At 41.8% G+C, this 21,003-nt stretch overlaps 2 protein-coding genes across 2 annotated transcripts; one reads left to right on the top strand and one right to left on the bottom strand.

The window, feature by feature from the left end:
- Positions 1-202: 202 nt before the first annotated feature.
- On the top strand, positions 203-7,861 carry LOC146668792 (E3 ubiquitin/ISG15 ligase TRIM25-like). The gene is made up of 11 exons (XM_085410799.1): positions 203-272; positions 464-1,250; positions 1,916-2,011; positions 2,105-2,338; positions 2,449-2,617; positions 2,711-2,740; positions 2,878-2,943; positions 3,390-3,584; positions 6,014-6,124; positions 6,719-6,835; positions 7,110-7,861. The coding sequence occupies exons 2-11, from the start codon at positions 486-488 to the stop codon at positions 7,256-7,258; spliced, it is 1,932 nt and encodes a 643-aa protein (XP_085266925.1). The 5' UTR covers positions 203-272; positions 464-485; the 3' UTR covers positions 7,259-7,861.
- Positions 7,862-8,946: 1,085 nt separating this feature from the next.
- dgke (diacylglycerol kinase, epsilon) lies at positions 8,947-19,986 on the bottom strand. The gene is made up of 11 exons (XM_085410800.1): positions 19,283-19,986; positions 18,657-18,816; positions 18,445-18,564; positions 18,197-18,340; positions 17,949-18,106; positions 16,903-16,951; positions 16,671-16,784; positions 16,442-16,513; positions 14,836-14,963; positions 14,611-14,722; positions 8,947-12,618 (listed from the first exon to the last, which is right to left on the bottom strand). Exons 1-11 carry the CDS (start codon positions 19,732-19,734, stop codon positions 12,397-12,399), a joined length of 1,731 nt encoding a protein of 576 aa, XP_085266926.1. The 5' UTR covers positions 19,735-19,986; the 3' UTR covers positions 8,947-12,396.
- Between the last annotated feature and the right edge of the window lie 1,017 nt (positions 19,987-21,003).

The following is a 21,003-nucleotide window of genomic DNA, read 5'->3' as shown; positions in this document are numbered from 1 at the left end:
TTTTAGGTTAAAGCGGGCACACGACTCTCTTCGAACAGACTTTTTCACCGTTTTCCATTTAAAAAAATGTTTTGAATGTGTAAAAAGGGATGAGAAATAACTCATTTATTTCTCACAGCGAGAATCAGAATGTGTTCATAAAAAAAATTATTTGGCTCTGACGTGCGCTCGGAGGGTGGAACCTGTATCACGAGTCCTGTTACGCAAGCAGGAAGACTGTTTTTTCTATAGCCAGAAGAAACTCTAGTTTTCATCACGCGCAGCAGAGGCCTGTGAGTATAAAGCGGTCTGCAGTGTTTTGTTTTGCAGACAGCAGCTCCGCGTGGATTCTTTGTTATTGGTTATTTATGTGCAACGTCATGAACTTTACTGCAGTAAAATGGCTGTTCTGAGTTTTGGTGCAGGAGGGGTTGGCCTTCGTTGATTATCTGATGTAATGATAAGTTTTGTTTGTGCCTCGCAGCTTCATTCGCATCAGTCCCATCATGGCCGAAGTGGACGAGTCTCAGTTTTCTATCATGAGTCTGGAGGATGAGCTGACCTGCAGCATCTGTCTGAGCACCTTTGACTGTCCGGTGACCATCCCCTGCGGACACAACTTCTGCCAGGACTGCCTGCTCGCCAGCTGGGAGGACTCGTACAGCTGCCCTCAGTGTCGAACCGTGTTCGACACCAAACCCGAGCTGAAGAAAAACACGGTCCTCATCGCCGTCGTGGAGACCTTTAAATTGAGATCGAGCAAGAGCGAAGACAACCCGAATGAAGAGGAGAGCGAAGAGGAGAGAGGCTATGAGAGCGAAGAGGAGAGAGGCTATGAGAGCGAAGAGGAGAGAGGAGAGGAGAGCGAAGAAGCGAGCGAAGGGGAGAGCGAAGAAGCGAGCGAAGAGGAGAGCGAAGAAGTGAGCGAAGAGGAGAGAGAAGAAGAAAGCGAAGAAGAGAGCGAAGCGGAGAAAGACGATGTCATCCGCTGTGATACCTGCATGGAAGCAGAAGCATCGAAGACCTGCCTCACCTGCATGGCGTCTTACTGTGAGGAGCACCTGCGCCCTCACCGGGAAAACCCCGTCTTCCATCTCCACGAGCTGAGCGAGCCTGTCGGAGACCTGTCGGAGCGCATCTGCTCCGACCACCACAAGCTGATGGAGTTCTTCTGCAGCCAGCATGACCGTCTGATTTGCAGCTTCTGCCTCCAGCATATCCACAAAGGATGCTCCTTCTTAACTCCGGAGGAGCAGAGGAACCTGAAGGAGGTGTGTTTGCATTCACATTGACGATTATACTGTATTAAACACTGACTTATGTACAGAGTTAACTGTTTCTCCTTAATTCATACATGTTTTAACTTATTTAATTTGTAATATTATAAATCAATATGTTGGTGTGTATATCTTTAAACAAAGATGACAGTCAGCTGACTTCCTGGAGAGGAAACATTCCATCTGTATAAAAAAGATGGAAGTGGGTTCATACCTGAAAAGGGACCCTTGTGTACAACTGTTTGTAAATGACAGCCAAGTTCAAGTCTTCCTTGCTTTAACAAGTTTTTCTTAGTGTTGTATGCCAGGCATTGAGCTGTGTCTGCTTTGATCTCAGGCTGTATATTTAACACCACTGCTTTAGGCTGATGGATCAGGTTGTATTACACTTCTTTTTCCACAATATCTGATTCAGTGACTTTGGCCCACACATCTCTAGTCAAGGCAACACTAGAAACAGATAAGAATGACCTCATTATAAATAAAGTTTAACAATTCAAAATATTTCCGCATGTAAGATGTAGTGGAAAAATGAAATAATGGAATAATGCAGATGGTGGACATGCAGTCAAAGCATTACTTGCAAAGTTCTCCAGGCCCTCTGAGCAGTGTCTGTATGGAATTTGTGCACTTAAGCTGTTCTGTGTCTGTTCTTATAGTCTGACCTCAGAGACAAGTTGGGTTTGCTGAATGAGAAAATGGAGAAGACTGAAAATGTTGTGTTTCAAATGAACAACATGCAGAGTATGCTGAAGGTAATTTCCACATGTCATACAGAGACAAAGTAAATGTGCTGGCAGTAACTATGAAAAACTCACTGTTGTCATATCTTATTGTCACTGTTCCAGGATGGAGCAAACAAAAGAAAGACGGCACTCGCAGCTGTCTATCAGCAGATGAGGGACATCTTGGCTCAAGATGAACGCGAGGCCCAAACTGAGGTGGACCGTGAGCTGGAGCTCGGTCAGATGAAACTTCGGGATCTCACAAAGAAGTTCGACGAAAACTATAATAGGATGGGAAAAGCCAGAGAAGATATCAACAGGCTGCTGAGTCAATCCCAAACCTCGGCTTTTCTACAGGTGAGACGAACACCCGTGGAAAACTTAAACTAAAGAATAAGATAGAATGGGCGTGGTTAAGTTAAATAATTAGGAAGTTTAAATAAAAACCTTTCTTTTGCCCCCCACAGGCTTCAGTTGTGTTGCCCAAAGTTGTAAAGTTTGAGCCTCACGTGCCTCGAATCAATCTGGACTCCAAGAAGGTGATAGCGACGCAGAGCTTTGCTGCAGCCCTGAGGGAGACTCTGATGGAGATGCTTAAACAGCCAGTTGAGGCCAGATTACCATTCTTTAAAGCAGGTCTGTGTGCAGGCACGCATTAGCAGAAAATTTAAATTTGGATTAATATTCTAAAAGATTAACGAAGCCAATCATTTTCACGTTCTGATGCAGATCTTAACACTGGTGCATTTGGGGATTCTGGTGAGTTTCTGTCTTGTGGAAAATACTGTTGAGGATTTTCTGTTAAATGCTCATGAATTTATTCTTCTTCAGTGGTGACTATTTCTTGGGAAGTATTTTGGGAAGCACTCTTTAAATGTAACCTTTGTTTTTAACAGGTGAAACAGCAGCTCCTGTCTCCAGACCAGAAAGTGCTGGAGGTAGTGAATCCCAGCCAAATTCTGGTAAGTTTATATCAGCGAGGAGTTATTATAGGATGATATTTGAATACAGTAACATGTGAACTGAAAGAGTATCTGAAAACATCTGCCAATATGACTATCTCCTAGTGTGATACAGGTATTCACTGTAACTATAATTTTAAAGACGATCTCATGTTAATAATACACGTACGATAACGTGGTCTTGTTGTACAGCTATAATTACTGACTACACCTCCCTGCACTTGTTATTTGAGTGTATTTGCAAGAGAAGGCACACTGTGTAAAAAAACGTATATTACATTTTTATTTAAAATACTGCAAATCATATTGTAATATCGTTAATTTCCTTCCTCAAGCACATACGTGAAAACTATTTAAAACATTACAAGCACTTTGTGACACGTGATTCTTTACAGTGTGATAAAGATGTTCAGAGTGCGTTCTCATTTCACTGTTTCATTACTCAGCAGCGCCTCAGCAGAGAAGCAACCCCTCGTTCCAAAGTCCACTGAGCAGTCCACCCATCCAGCCGTACTACCAGCCGGTTCCCATCCCCGTTTTTATTAGACCACAGCAAAGATGGAATCCACCCCATTATCCACAGGCCCAACCTCGATTGCAACATTTTGGGCAACCTCGATTTTATGCCCAACAAAACACAAGTAAGATACAACCTAAAATCTCTCTCTTACACACACACACGTCTGTAATGACAAAAATCATATATGTCTGTGTAAACAGCTTAGTCTCCAATCACCACAAACGGGACAATGTGTTAATTAATTGGTGCCCTAACAGCTAATTAAAAATTCAATGACACATAATACCTACCCTTTGCAAGCCAGCTTATAAATAATGAAAGACAGAAGCAAGATGAAGCCCCATTTTTTTAATAAACAGTATAAGATTTATCCAGGATATGACTTGTTACACACATTGAAGGAACACCTTTGTTTTATTTCAGCTTGATATGAAATCACATCTACTAAAAGTCAGTGTGCTTGAGGCAAACTCGATCAATCTGATAGTGCATTTAGTGTTTTAACAACTTACCACTGGGCATGTCTCTGTTCTGAAAGACAACCATGATCGCGCAGTCAGTTAAACATGTGAAGAAGGTGTGTGAAGACCTAGACAGGGATTGGTTCTAAAATGACCTTACTTCATCGCCCATACTCACCCAGAAGCTTACGGACATTTGTAGATGTCCTTCATGGTTTGGCAGTAATAGAATGCAGCTAGGCACTTTTACAAGCTATTAGGCACACTTTGAGGCCGAGTCCTCCCATAACCAGTAAACCCATCATAAATTATTTAAACTTTCAAAGTATAAAAGACACATGTCAAAACGAGCCTTGTGCCAAAGTGTTGTCTTCATTCCTGGCAGTCATTATTAAGATTGAGGTCATAAACTGATCGACCGTAACATTAAAGCCAGTATTGTGTAGATCCTCATTGTGGTGCAAAAGCAGCTCTGACACATTTGTGTTTGCTGTGGCGTCTGGAAAGATTCAGCTTGTTCATGCAGATGCTCAGCTGGATTTTGGTCTGTGGAGTTTGGAGTTTAAGTCGATGGGCTGAACTTTATTATGTTCTTCAATCTGCTCCTAAGCAGTTTTAAAGGTGTGGCAAATCTTCCTGGTGGGGGAGACCACTGCTGATGGGGAGTGCTGTTGCCATGATGAGGAGTGCTTACTCTGAAATGTTTAGGTTGGTTGGCGCACGTCAAAATAATATCCAAATGAATGTTTGGACCCAAAGTTTAAGAACACTCAATTGATTAACTGCAATAAAAAGCACACCATTGATAACAGTGATAAGTCCTCATAAAAAAAAGAGGAATTATGGATTTGATCAACTGGTCCCTGAATGAAATTGACACCCTCTTCTCAACGAGAAGCCTGAGCTCAGGTGAGTCTGAGTGTCCTGGAGGGACTTTCCCTGCTGGATACACGATGGACGGGTGGCATAACTGGAGGGTCGTGTGCCTGGCGGGACTGTCGATCGAGGACATTGAAGTTATCTACCTTTTCGGAACCATGATAACAGGGTTTTTGCTGATCGGAGCTGGCTTGGCCCTGGCTTATCGAAGATTAAAGAAAGCGGAATCGGCTGTTCAAACCCCCACAAGGCTGCCCGCTGTGATTGAAATGATGGGATGAGTCATGCGTTCTTAAAATGGGCTCATTGAGCGCAGCACGGATAAGATCTTGGAGAAGCTTGAGGCTGCCGTGAACGCTCAGAATAAGACCTCTGAGCGAAAATTGGATTACATCCTTGAGAAGCTCACAGCGGTTGTGAGTTCTCAGAATCTGCTCTTTGAGCGCAAGAATGACAACATCATGGAGAAGCTCACGGCTCTCCAACGGGAGATTGAGAGACCAGTGTTGGACTGTTAGAACAGCTTTGAAATTCCAATGAGTTGTTTGCACTAAAGTAAAAACCACCATTATTTCATGCGGCTACCACTTCAGCGCCAGCTGTGGTCTCAAGGCTGGATCTGAACAAAAACACCCTGATAACAGACTGTTCTTCCTATCCTACGCAAGGCCACCGGGGTTGGCTGGAAGACTGTTTACTTAGCCTGGCAGGGCGAAGGACACTGTCTCAGCTGAACTCTGGACACACACACACACACACATACATACATATGCAGATATCCTTCCCCGGATCCAACGCCTCCTGCCATGCTTACCTCCCTGTCGATGGAGACAGCGGCTCAGCTGGAGGCGCGAGGAATTGCAGCGTCTGCGACCACTGTGTACATTACAGTTCAGTGTGCCGTGCGTGTCTGCAGCAGTCCTCAACAGTGAAGTTAACAGCAGCAGTAACCAAAGTTCTGGAACCTTTCCAATAAAAACAGCTTCTCATTGAGCAGATGTTGTATGTTGGGTTTGTAAATGTGCCTTTAAAAGCAACTTCACAAATCAAACATTTATAGTAATTCTAGCATTCACACTGTTCATTTTAAAACTGACAAAATGTAATTCAGTATGCCTGTGTACAGTTCAGATTAGTGGACGCGTTGCACATCTCCTGTGTTAACGACAACCGACTAACTGTGGAAGACGTTTTGCATATTTTCCTTTAGATCAAGACAGAAAGCCGCACAGTGCTCCTGGAGGAGGTAAACCAGCCGGGAAAGGATCTGATTTCACCAAGAAAGATAAACCAAAAGGCCATCCTCCTTCTGAGAAATCAAGTATGAAGCACTCACATCCTCATGTGTTATAAAAAATGTCAGACTGCCAGTCAAATGATCAATAACAACACTATTCCACTGATTAAATAAACAGTACACATAACAAGAAGCCCTCTGAGTGCAAACCTCACTCTCTGGGCAGTGTTTACTTTTGAGGGATTATTCCATTTTGTACTTAAGAACTATATAGGAGCTAATGGCTAATATGTATTCATTTGTAAATAACTGGCCATGTAAAACGTGGGCTTATATAATTGTGTACCGCAGCATAAATCATCAGCTCATTCTGTTTCTCTTGACAGTATTTTTTTTTTTCAGTATTTCTTTTTAAATTAAAGCACATTTTGCAGTCAACTTGAAAGGAAGGCAGATGTGAAATGTAGAAGTGAGGTGAGAGGTCAAATGTGACAAACTGTGTGCAAACTATATTGTGATATTTAAAACAAAAATGCTTCCAGAAAAGGTTCCAGCTTGTTGATCTGACCATGGGTTTCTCTACTTTTTGATATTTAATAAATTTAAATCAGATTAGTTTAGCAAGTGTCGCTCATCCTACATTAAAGACAAATTACTAACTACTGTGTTTTCCTTCAGATCCAGACAGGAGGCCGCACAGCGCTGCTGGAGGGCATAAGTCTTCAGGATCTGGGAAAGGATCTGATTTCACCAAGAAAGATAAACCCAAAGGCCATGCTTCTTCTGAGAAATCAAGTATGAATCAAATCCTCACGTGTTATAAAAAATGTCAGCCTGCCAATCAGATGATGAATAACAACACGATTCCACTGATTAAATAAACAGGACACATACAACAAGAAGCTCTCTGGGTACAAACCTCACTCTGTGCGCGGTGTATAGTTTTAAGGGATTATTGTATTTTGTACATAAAAACTGTGTAGGAGTGTTATTTGTTTGTTGATTTGTTTAGCAAGTGGTGCGCATCCTACATTAAAGACAACTGACTAACTACTATGTTTTACTTCAGATCCAGACAGGAGGCCGCACAGCGCTGCTGGAGGGCATAAGTCTTCAGGATCCGGGAAAGGATCTGATTTCACCAAGAAAGATAAACCCAAAGGCCATGCTTCTTCAGGAACACAACACTCACGTCCTCATAGAAATCAGAAGAAGTAGAACCAATATTTGATTTTAATCTGAAGCCTGAATGCATTATGAGATTTGTGTATATATCTTATCTGTAGCTTGCCATCACCAGTGTGTGAGTGGGTGGATGATTGTGTATAGTGTAAAGCGCTTTGGGGTCCTCAGGACCAAGTAAAGCACTATACAAATACAGACCATTTACCATCTATCGGATTCTAATTTAAAATTTATTAACAACATTTAAAGCTCTAGAAAGCCAGTCTCTTTCCTGTATTAGATAAGGTAGTTGGCACACAACTCCACTCATACTTAACTAACTTGATCTTTGAATTCACACATCAATAATGTCACACAGTCTGCATATTTCCAACTGTGCAACTGTCTCACTCCACATGCCACCATGCCACTGCCATTCTTGTTCATAGCCTTGTTACTTCGCGGATTGACTACTGTAATTCACTTCTTTTTGGTCTTACTCCAACATGTCCAGAACTCTGCTGCCCGTATTATCACCAGGACCCCTTCTATTCACCACATCACCCCCGTCCTACAGCGGCTTCATTGGCTCCCGGTCAAATATCGCATCAGTTTTAAAATACTTTTGTATAAATGTGAGGCTGTTCATCATCTCTCCCCTCCATATCTCTCTGATTTGGTTCAGATCAACTTTCGATCTCGGTGTCTTAGATCCTCTTCTTCTCTTTCTCTCTCTGTCCCCTCCCCTCATCTTGCCACCATCAGGGCTTTCAGCTGCTCTACTCCTTGACTTTGGAATTCCCTTCCTCCTGACATAAGAAATGTCACTTCCTTTTCTCTTTTTAAGTCTAGACTCAAAACTCACCTGTTCAAAATAGCTTATCCCACGTAACCTTTTCCATTCTGCTATTTTAACCCTGTTTTATGATTTTGTAAATTGTCTGCTTTTATGCTTGCTTTCTAATTTTCTGCTGTGTACAGTGTCCTTGAGTCTTCTGAAAGGTACTTTCAAATAAAATGTATTAGTATTATTAGTAGTAGTAGTAGAATTACAGACCTGCTGAGACCTTATTGGAGCAGTTAGCCTCCGATTTCTGGTCAGGTTCTTTGAACTGTTCCACACCGCTCTTTTAACTCTGTCTTTAAAAGTGCTGTGCAATCATCATCATCATCATCATCATCATCATTATTATTATTATTATTATTATTTTTATTACAGCTTTGTTTAGTCTTGGATGATGTGTGATTAACACTTACATTAATACTTGATTTTGGCCTTGGTGGAGACCATCAGTTTTGTTTTTCTTAAAGAGTTTGGGATCCTCTCCTTTTACATCAGAACCTTAAAAATGACACCCAATGTTTCCTTTTTAAATAATGATTTGATGATTAAAAGGATCCAAGATGAATATTACGTGAATAAAGGTCAGCACAAAACACAGTGTAAGTGTTGTAGCTGCTGTTTCAAACTGTCTCTTTATCAGTGTTTGCAAAACTGGTCAATGATTAACGAATTCAAACATCATGTGTCATGTTTGTTAGTGTGTATGTAGCTGCTGTTGTAATCTTTGACCAGAGATCATGGCTGCTGCTTTTCAGATGTCTATATAAAAGTGAATAAAGAGACAAACACGATTGGTTTATATATGAAAATATTTATGGGAATGTCATCAAATTCAAAAGATCGCTTCATTACATTCATTTCAATCAAAATGAGTTTCTCTCACCTGTAGTAGTAGTAGTAACCCATCAAACCCTCGCTACGATTCTTTTTGTAAACAGCTTTGTTTGACATGATTGTTTGATAAAAGCTTTCCCCCCCCTCAGATGGCGTTTCTGTGTTTAAAGTTTTTCTGTTGTTTTTCTAATGGAGTCATCTTGTAATAAAAATTTGTGATTTTTGTGTTTTCTGCAGATGTCTCTCACTCTTTATAATTATTATAATTTTACCCATGTCAAAAAGAAATAGCTATATTCAAATATGCAATAACTAAGTAATATCAACAGCAACAGTGAAATGTAACAATTGAATTTCAAATGCAAGAGCTGAGCTCTAGTAATCTAATCCCAGTGATGGACAGCTGCACAGCTTCACTCAATTTTCCTTAGACTCTAAATAAATACTGTTCTGTGTCTTCATAAATAATAAACTATAAGCTATGACTTGGCAGAATTCAAAACAACAATTAATGTCACAGTCATATCTCCCAAACAAGTTCATTAGCCGCGCTAGCATCACAGGGAGTGCAGTTCCTTGAGTGACCACTTGAGGCTCTATTCAAACGAGAGTGCCGTGTTCGAGTGTCCAGCTTTGCCGCAGAAGAAAACACGTTCACAGCTTGATAGAAAAAATGTGGAGGGTTTCATAACAGCTGTGCAGCGGGTGAATTTTATTAAGGCTTATAGTTTGCTTTGTTAGCGCTGTAACAGGTGGATGTCAACACAGACGGCTGTAAACAATCGCTGTCTTCTAGACTTTACCTCAGATAATCGGATTAATGCGATGGAAAATGTAGTTACACTGAGCATGTAATCTTTTCACTGCAGTTATCTTACATATAACTTAGCTTGCTGCTACAGTCCATCCAAGAAGGTTGTGTTTCACTTTTTATAACTTAATTATATATTTTTTAATTTGTAAATAAATAACAATAATAATAATTTTTAAAAAGCATGTCATAATAAGGGCTGTTTTTTGCATGTTGCACTCATATTTAATTAATAATTTAATTCAATTTTATTTATGTAGAACCAAATCTAGATAGCAGTCGCTTCAAAACAAAGTACTATAGATTCAACAGTAAAGATCCTAAAGTGTACAGAGAAAACTGAGTCGACCCCCTATGAGCAAGCACGACAACAGTGGGAAGGAAAAACTCCTTTTTAACAGGAAGAAACCTGCAGCGAGCAGCTAGGTGTATGGGGGGGGGGGGAAGACAGGACAAAGAACTGCTGTGGAAGAGAGCAAGACAATGATAATAATAATACTAATAATAATTAATGATTAAATGTAACAGTATTTACACACAGAACTTGGTAATCAAGCTAAAAATGTGGCACTTCACCCTCTCATACAAATATGGCGACTTCTGGCTCAAAATAACCAAAAAGTCCAAATGCTAAAATTTAGGTGACATGACAGTACCAATGTCCATATTTTATATGTTTGGTAAGATTGAGCTAAAGTTACAGAAACGCTGGTGGAATCAGCAGTCTAATTCACGTTTATTAAATTTTAATTGAAAATATGTGTATCTGATGCAGCCATGACACCCACTGCAGCTGTATTCAGCTCCAAGCAAGGATGTTGGCATGTTGTTCCTGCTATGTTAATTATGCTAATTCTCTATAAACAAAAGTATATATCGAATTAGCATCATGCTAACATTTCTCAGGTTGTGTTTAGAGTTTGAAAACTGTAGCTGAGCCTGAGACAGACACTTAGTTTTACTGTTTTGAGTATCACATCATGATCTGAAGTGCTCTAAATCAACCAAACATTAGGATTCATTGGAGATGACTTTCTCTACAAAACTGTAGTGACTCCTACAAAAAGCAGGGTGTTTTCTCTATAAATATACTAGAAGCATGATGCTAGCGTGGCTAAGGACCTAGTGGCTTTAAAACCCTGTCACATTTAAGCAGAATTCAGTGCAACACAGACAGCTCTGGTAAACATGGATGACAAGGTAAAAGTTCAAGCAGGTGTCCTTGAGCGACAACATTCGCCAAACAAATAGAGGGCGATGAAACCATGCGGTTTGGTTAACTGCCAGGGAGGTGCATATTTTGAAAGCAGTAGGCATCGCGCGGCAAGACTCGTATCCCTGTTCAGCCTTCGGAGCAGCTCCGGGTTCAAAACGAAGCACAAACTAACAACTACAGACATTCCTGATATGACTCCGAGCAGCAGACCACCTCAAACAGCAAAACACAGAAACACAAAAGTCCTCCTGCAGAAATTCTGCTGAGTACAGAATAAACAGGAATTAGTATTTCACCTGAACATTACATGGATACGTACATGCGTGTAATGATCCTAATATATATGAAGACCACTCTATTATCCTGTCTACAGAAATACTGTCTTAAGTGGGCCACCTTGTGGTGACTTTTGGGTTAATGGGAGCATAATCTCAACAGCAGCTATTACGACGATCGGCAGTAACATCAAAGGTCAACATCCTGGGCAGTTTAAGGTACTTATCAGTGTAAATGCCAAAAAGTGCAACACAAAATATGTAAACAGGAGCAAAACAGAGGAAAAACAACGGTTCAAAATGAAGGCAAAATGGACCCACTAAACTACGTCTACTTGGCAGTACTTCCCAAACAGGCCTCAGCAACTCTGGCTATTTCCTGTAGCTCATACAGGAATGTCAACCATAGTTTATACACTTTAACGTATTATAATTTAACAGTTTGGCAAATGGCAGTGCACTTTAACGTAAACACTGATGTCTGCTGATTGATAACACACTGCGGTTTTATCAGAGTCCATGCCCCATCGAGTCCACACATTTCAAAGCCTGTGTGACTAAAAACCTGCCAGCAGTGTGATGATGAGGATCCTCAAAGACGATAACACATTTGACACATGAGCCACTGGGGCCTGCCAGCAAACGCAGGTCTTTCACTTTTTGTGCTTTTTGTGGAATACAAAATTTGTGGGAAATAAAGCATCAACCAGACAGCGCAACCTGCTGTTCTCTCAACAAACACAACGTCATCACCTGCTGTTGATTTAAACATGGCTTTTAGGGGTCGGTTAAACCTGGGCAACCTGTTAGAATGGCTCACCGATACCTGCAGGGCAGCACGGAGAATTCAATTGTAAATACAGAGTAATAAATACAGTATCGTCGTCTATAGATTATCTATGGCACGGAGGATCAGTGCAATTAAAGAGCAATCTGTCCAAGGAGAGACTGCCTGAGCTCTGAGTTAAAAGGGGAGTGTGTAGATAAAAGACCGAAGAAACAATTCACGCCAGCTCAGTAACAAACTAATCTTTCTCCGTCTGTGAGCTCTCTGAAAAGATTCTAAATTAAAACGTCTGTTCTAATCATCACGATGTGACTACAAAGACCTCGGAGGAGGAAGACTAATGCAAAGGAGGGAATAATGCAAACTAGGCAGAAATAAGTAACGAGGATAACAAGAGCTTCACGTCACACGATGTTTGCGGCGGGTCACGCTCGAGCAGACGCCGGCCCCGCCGCCCTGGGTGAGTCGTGAGGAGTTGGGCTCTCCGTCTCAGAGGCGCTGGTTTCATCGTCATCATCGTCCGTCTGCTCTGCGCTGTGGTACAGCATAAAAGCCTGGGTCTTATGGGTGATGGTGATGGTGCAGGGACCCTGCGCCCACGGCTCTCCATCCACCTGCATGGGCATCGTGGAGCTCTTCAGAACCAGCTGGAGATGGAAGAGCAGCGCACAATGAAAAAATGTTAGCTAAATCATACATAGGCCTATAGGTTAGCTTAGGCCAATCATTCACAGTCTAAATAGCGATCAAGTATACATACTGGTGCAACAGTGGGTGCTCATGCTAAACACGACCAAATTTTTAAATCTATGTATATAAAAGTGATCACTGTTTCAGGTTTTTTTTCTACTATTGGCTCTGTAGATGACCATATATAGCACACAGGCACACAGCTCCAGATGTGAACACAGATGTACAAACCTTCTGTTTAGGAGAGACAGCCAATCAGAAGAAAGTTGACTTATAGGGAGACATGTATAAGATAAATAAGACTTATTTTGAACTGTGATTAATGCAAAGCTACTCCAGTAGAATCCAATAATACAAATGTGTAGCTCAGAAAAGGTTTACTTTATTACCTTTAATAATAACAACTCAACGTGAGACTAAAATCAGTAACTTTCATCTTTGTTCTTTTTTATTTGTTGTGTTTTTTTTCCTTTAACAACTTTATTTCAGATCAGATTGGCAACAGTCCAGTTTAAAGCTTTCCTCGCCATTAACAGCCTGTTTTTTAAATCAGTATTTATTTTTTATATGAAAGATTTTATATGTATTCTCTTATTTTTATTTTTTTTTGGAAGGTATGTGTAAGTGCCACCCTAAAGTACCTTCAGAGTCCACCAGGGGGCTTCAGAGCAAGCTTAGGCAAACACTGGATTTGGCCATTAATAGCAGTATTTTAAGCTTTATTTCTAATTCTTCTGATTGAAGCCTGTGAGAGCAAACAAAACAAAAAATGTTACTGATATAGATTATTTTTCTTCTCATCTATAACTCTGTTCCTCCATTACCTACACCCTCAGTTAGCAGCGATGCTTTTAAAATGTATTTAGTTAAATATGTGAGATATTCAAATACCAGTAAAATGAGTTTGTTGTTGTGGGTGCACTCTGGAAGCAAAGTCAAATCCACACGCAGGTGCGCCTTTGCAGTTTTTACAAAATGATGTTTGAAAGTAGCTGCTGTAATCTTAAGGCTTTACACAGCAGGCGTGTAAAATCTGTGCAGTGCTGGAGCCATTTATTCTTTTTTTCCTTTTTTTTTTGTTCTTGGTTTACTTTTTATCTTGGGTTATTTACAAGGTTTATTTTTAGGTTAATAATTGCTTAATTTTTTGTTTTGTATCTTTGTAAGTCAGACAGGAAGAACTGTAAGGACATTTTCTGTAAGTAAAAGGACTAGTATAGGACCAGCATGCACTGGGGTGGGCCTGTGGTTTTTTCCAGAGCTGGAGAAGCAGCAGGAAACAACATAAAATGGATCTTTGTTTGTTGCTTGCCAAACTGGATAAATAAACCGTAAAAGTTTTGGACATTGGACTTTTTTTTGCCTGCGTACAAAATATCACCACAGTTACAATATTTATGTAGTTAAATATGTGAGGTATTCAAATAACAGTAAAATGAGTTTGTTGTTGTGGGTACGCTCTGGCAGCAAAGGCAAATCCACACGCAGGTGTGTGCATTTATAGTTTTTACAAAATGATGTTTGAAAGTAGCTGCTGTAATCTTAAGGCTTTACACACCAGGTGTGTAAAATCTGTGCGAATATTTCCTGTGTTACAAAAAATGCACAAGATTAATTATTCTCAACTCACTCCCTGATATCATGAAATATGTTCAAAAGCATGCATCAGGGTATCTATTCTGCAATAACGCATCGCTTTTTCACTACATGCTTGGTGTGTGAAGGCCTTAATTAACAGTGAATTTTTTAATGAACGCTCTTTATGTCACAATGTAAAAGGAGAATGAATGAAGGTGAAATCAATCGAGGGTAAATGGACACATGCAGGAGCTCAGTAACAAAAGCCTAATCAGACTAGTCACAATTAGATTGGATTGAGGCGAATGGCAGTGAAAAGTAATTACTGTCGTTCTGCGTGGCCAGTAAATGAGGTAAACAGGAAGCCTTACTCTGACAGTGTGAGCCTGTCCCAGCCGTACAGGGTTGGCCAGCTTGACCTGGATCTGCGCACAGTGGAAGGAGCCAAATACACCCACCACCTCCAACAGGCCATCATCCAGCCTGCAGAGACAGGAAATAGCATGTTTACTTTCCATAGTACCGGTAACCTGAAGCAGTCGGTGCCAGATGGACCGTTTATATTTTCCTGACCAATATGCTCTTAAATGACCTACCGGGTAGGGGGGCACGGTTCATCTCCCATACCCTCCCACAGCCTGCAGCCTCCGCCCCAGTAGCCGATGTTACAGACTATGATGCCCTCCAAACTGGGAAGCTTCACCCTTTCCCCATCCAGTTCCAGCTGTGGCAGGAACACATGCAAACACACATAAATGTTTCACAAATCTTTATGTGTTATAAAAACATTTTTTAATAAGGATCTCTCTTACAATGTCTTATATTAAACAGCTGTAGCTACGATACACACTGATCAAGACATTTGTCAGTAAAACCACCTCAAAATGGGCAAATATGTCTGAAAACGTTGATCAAAACATAGAAAACATCAACCAGGTAAGAAAAATGAGACAGTGCAGACTATAAAATATCTAATTTGTTTTTACACATTAAATAAACAAATTAATTAGATTAGCATTATTACTGGCAGCACTGGAAACAAGGCTCTTACTAAAGTTAAAATAAACATCTTTACACCTGCAAAGCTGAGTAATTAACACTTCTTGATTCCGAAATGTTGAAACCTATAATTGAAAAGCTGTCAGGTTGTTTTTTTAACCTTTGCACTTTCATTAAAGTGTAATCAAGACAAGTGTGAATTTTTATTAAAGCTTGGCTACATAACAGCACCAAAAACATCTAAACACCCATTCAGCAAACTGTACGGGATCTGATAAAGAACTGGATTACTGCACAGCGTCTTTGGGCTCTGTGACAGGAGACTCTGACTAATCGCAAGTGAGCAGAGGACTGAAGGATTCAAATCCTGTGTGAAGATAATTATTTCTAAAGTAAATTCACATGTTTGTATTTTGGAACTTTCTTTTCATGTCTCATCAGAAGCTTTTGGACCGACTTGGCAACACTGGGACCAGTCGGCTTATATACAGACGCTGTTTTAATTTTAATTTGGATATCTGCCGATACCGATATGAATCCGATATCGTGTTTTTTAATCAATAAAACAGTTTTTTTTATATATATTGCTGCATTTTGTATAAGATCATACTCAAGTTTAAATAAACAACAACACTAAAACTATTCTGTTATACCTGTATGTAAAAAAAACACAACTGCACCCAAAATATTTCATAGTTCAGCAAAACTGATCAATCTAATAAATTTAAACCTGCTCTATCCTCCCTATTCTGGTATTTTAAAGAGTCCTTAGCAGAAATATTAAGCAACCTAACTAACAGGGTTGCAAACTCCCAGCAAAAAAAACAAAAAACAAATACACACAGCCGCTCTATCACGTGAGCACACTGCTCCGACATGCTACGGTTATGAGCCGAGTTACGCCATGTCGCAAGTTTTGTGAGGTGCTTTTTTGATATTTAATGGATCGGATTACATTTTTTTATTTCTCTCCGATATCCGATCCAGTAATTTACGTCAGTATCGGACCGATACGTAATATCGGATCGGTCCATCTCTAGATGAGACACTGGTTTCTCTGCCCCCTGCTGAAGTCACAGGACAACCAATTCACATTTATAGAGAAAGCTTGATATGGCAGTGACTTACAGTGACTCGGATTCTCTTTATGAGCTTAAAACAAAATTTGCATAATGCTTCATCACGTGCACAAGTCCACCGTACCTCGATCCTCTTATCCAGATCTTTACATTCCTGCACTAAACAATCTCTGGTGCCATACAGGAAGTACACAGCCTGTGGGAAGAGGAAAGTACTCATTACTACAAAATGAAGCTGCATCTTTATGTCTCTACAAAAAAACAACAAAAATAACAAAAACAGTTACAGGATTAAGAGGTTTTTGCATTCATATTTAAACCCTGAGCCTGCTTTGTTTATTCAAATTACGGACCTTGTTGATGATGCGGCTGGAGAAGAAGGAGGGCGTTTTCTCACGGTGTGCATGGAAACTGAGCGCCATCAGAGCGTCGGGCCCCACAGAGAAGTAGTTGTTCATGGACAGAACCTGAGGAGGAAATCCAGCGTCTGCTTTATAGTACAGCTGAGTGCTTCCGCGGGTCTGGCATTGACATGTCACGAAAGACATCGGTGTTCATCAATCAGCACAGAGAGAAAAAACTCACCTTTGGTTTACGAAAGTAGACGCCTTTTGATGCTACCTGAACTTTCCATCTGAAAATAATCATGAAGGTGTTTAGCGGAATGAAAACAAACACAAACGGGTCAAAACGTTGGATTTCAGGAATCAAAGTTTTATTTCTATTTGGACTATTTACATTTCCTCACGTCTCAGTACTCATGCTGACTGTAATAACATTACACAGCTCTAAATTTTTAAGCGTAAATGATAAAACATAAATGTCCTTTTCATTTGTAATTCACATGCTTTTGAAAGTGCAGCTTGTGACATCAGATCACAAGTGGAAAACATTAAATCCAATGTAAACAACCATGAGGACACAATGTGACCCAGCCACTCAAACCACTTCTCGAGGTCAACTGAGACGCATTTGACCACATCTGATTTGCAGTGTAAATGACTACAAGCCCACACCACTGACTGAACATGAGCTACAGCCACCTGATGACGACCCTACAGAAGGCCCCAAGCTGAAACATGTTACCCAGTAAAGTTTTTTCATATTCAGCAACGGTTGCTGGAGTTCTGACCTTTTCGTACTTTACCCTCTCACCCAAGTACCTCTGGAAGGAGGCTAAATTGTGCCAGAAACCGAGGTTTAAGTTTTCTACGAGAATAACAAACGCTGTACCCCTTGATTTATGACCTTAGTAAATACTTTCCTGATGAGTTCATGGTTATGGTTAAAGGTATGGATCCTATTCAACTCAAAAAGGACAATAAAGTAGGGTACATCTTAGGGGTTAGCTAGTGGATGATCATGATGTTGATGATCGACAATGGTCAAAGTGACTCACCAATTAATTTCCTAATATAGAAAGAAAATGTAAACACTAGCCGTCAACTAGAAGACACATCTGACCGCTTTTGTATAGATATAGTCGCCAAAGACACAGGACACAGGGTGTTTTAATTCCCCAAATACCTAAGAGACTACAGTTTTAAAAAGACTGGTGAACCTGATCAGTCTGTTCAGGCATTTCTGACTGATCCTGAGGAGTACCTGTCATCAGTATCAACACCGCTCACCTGTCCATTTTCACCACTTCAGCATCGAGGATGTTACGGAGAACCTGCTCCACGGGGATCTCTCCAGCATAGCCAGCTCCCCAGCCTAAAGTGTTAGAGAGGTCATTTCCTGTCCCCAGAGGCAGGATGGTCACCCTGGGGATGAACTGGTCCTGGCCCTGACAAAAGAAAGTAGAAAAGTGTCAAAGCGAAGAAGTAATGTGTAAAAGAAAGATCGCTCTTTTTTCTTGAGCGCAGAGACGTCTCACCTTTAGCTTCATAGCATCGATGGCATCGAGCACCCATCCCACTGTGCCATCACCTCCACACACCAGCACCTGGACACTGCCGGGGGGGAGGAGGGTGCACAGCTGGAGGGCTTTGGAAGGAGTCAGCTGAGATAAGTCAAACACCTGGAGGTGAAGCAGAAAACAAGATTAGTTCCAGGATCTGAAAAAGAGCAATGACAAAGTTTGCTCTCACTGAGACAAAAGATGCAGGCGAGCTGCAAGCTGACCTGCACCGGGTTGAGGAGGGTGCGAAACTCCCCCAGCAGCACCTCCCCCATGTTGTTCCCACTACGCGTGTTAGCCAAGACCAACACTGGAGTCCAGCCGCTGCCACAGGAAGAGCCGAGCTACAAGATACAAGCAGAAAACGCATTTTTAAAACATCTCCGGAGCACCCGACGTAGGAGCACTATGACAAGGCCAGTCGTGACTTCAACACCTTGCTGTACTCGTCGGGGTGCCTGCGGCGCAGCTTGTTGACACGGTAGAGGTAGTGAGGGGGGATGATGAGGTTGTGGAACTCGCCCAAGTCGCACACGTCTCCATCCGTCAAGCTCTCCATGCAGTCATCGTGCACTGTGGTCTGGCACCACACACACCTGAAGGAGGAGCAGGGGGAGCGAAACTATAAGAAAGGTGATGAAGCACATAAAAAGAAATACTGCCAATGAAAAGAAGACCCTGAACTGCTCACAAAGCGGGGGATGAGTGTCATGCTGAGGTGGGGTCTTTTAAGATTGAAATTTGCTATGTTGAACAGCAGCAGGAGCACATTAGAGGTGGTTCCGTTATTACATGTAAACCCTAAAGTCATGTTGAGTCGTGAGAAAACCCAGATTTAAAATTCTAAAGAAGAATATATCGATGTGATTAAAAACCAATCTACAAATATAAAAAAGACTAAATAACCACAGTAAAGAGTGAGGTCTTTTATCATCCAGCTCTAACTCAGGAAACTTGATCATTTTTCTTTTAACTCGTGGGTGTAAAAAGAGGCTTTTGGTTGCAGAAACACGGCTGCACATCTGTTGCATCCCTTCAGCGGTTCTCGTCCAGCTACGCTACCTGATGTCGCAGAGCTTCGGCTGGGTCCCACACTGCTGCTTGCATACAGCACAGTAACTGGCCAGAGGCACATTTCCGCGGACCCAGCGATGCTCCATGGCTCCTTCGGGGCTGGAGGGGGCCATGATCTCCTTGCAGGACAGGCTGCGGTCGGCCCGGCGCAGGCACTGCTCGTCGGCGCACACGCCGCAGCAGTCGCAGAAAGCGCCTTGCAGGATGTGCTGGGAGCACACGCAGCAGTAGGTGGGCTTGTTGAACAGGTCGGTGTAGTGCCAGCCGTGCTTGCTCTTGCGAAAGAAATCCTTCATGTGCGATTTCCTCTTGGAGCGTTGTGCGCTGCACCACAGCGTGATGATGACCGGAACCACGACGGCCACGGAGGTCCAGAACAGTAGAGTCCACTCCTCCCGGGAGCCGCAGTCGTCCTGCGCCTCGTCCCCTTTTCCGCACATCGCTGCGGGACCGTGGCGAGACGCTAACGAGCGGAAATCAGTAGAAGGCAGATAAACGGCACCTAAAGGAGACCGGACACGCTCCACAGCTCCACGCGACGCTCATGATCACAAACACTAGCCGGAAGCTGGTTCTGAATCCAGCTAAAATATATTTTCTTGTATAGGAAGGTGTAAACAAGAGGACAGAGATATGACGTTAAAACCACGAGCCACCTCCTGATAGAGCATCAGCAGAGAGTTTTCACATGACAAGATGATCAACCCACGGAGGAAAAAACGTCATGACTTACATACTGCTGGGTAATTTCAGTAATAATGATTCAGCAAACTAAACGCTTATAATAGATGGCACGAAGCACAATGTAGGCCTACAATATTTGTAAAATGTTTAAAGTTTTATATTATAGAAGTATTTATCATATTTAAGGAAGCAGGGTGGTTTTCGTGGTTAGCACTGTTGCAAGAAGGTCCTGGGTTTGAATCCAGCATCTCTGTGTGGAGTTCTCCCCGTGTCTGTGTGGGTTCTCTCCGGCTTCCTTCCACAGTCCAAAGACATGCAGTTAGTGGGGTTAGGTTCACTGGTGGTTCTAAAATTGGTCGTAGGTGTGAAGGTGAGTGTTAGTGGTCGTCGGTGTTTGCCCTGTGAGGCTGATGACCTGTTCACTCAGTAAATGTATTGTGTTTCATTTCACCACTGGCCATCCTCATGCTCTTGGTCAGCTGTGTTTGGCATTATAAGGTTAACAGTACTTTAAGAGGAACTGGGATCCCTGAGGGGTGAGACTATTTTCCGTTTCCGTTGGAATGTGAGCGAACACGGAAGTAACTGAAAGTCGACATCTCACAATTCAAATTTCATCTCTGATTCAGCTGCCCCGGCTTGCTAGCAGCTGGTTATCAGCACGCATGCGCCTTGCGAGCGCAGAGCGCATTAGATAATCGCGTCGAGAGAACAGAAAGCTCTCTGGGTCCCGGGAATTAATCAGAGCAGTGACATTATGAGGCCGTAATAAGTCCACGTGGTTATTAGGACACGTGCATTAAGTTAAACGTGCAAAGGGAGTCGCGAGGAAATGGTAACAATGACGCACAATGACGTATTCCATCGAACGTCACCGGAGGCACTCCTGTACAGCAGCTAAATAAATATTAAGGGTTAGATTAGGATGACCAGACTTCAGCAAACTAAATGTAGGCAGGGGAGAGAGAGTGTGGGACACTTTACCCGTGATGCTCAGAGATATTTGAAACTAACACAAAAGTTGG

Source organism: Rhamphochromis longiceps, linkage group LG6, assembly GCF_057381845.1.
Source record: "Rhamphochromis longiceps isolate RC_006_pf linkage group LG6, R_longiceps_female_GT1.1, whole genome shotgun sequence".
NCBI lineage: Eukaryota > Metazoa > Chordata > Actinopteri > Cichliformes > Cichlidae > Rhamphochromis > Rhamphochromis longiceps.
Note: the sequence above shows the minus strand (reverse complement) of the source record. Positions and strands in the feature narration are given on the sequence as shown.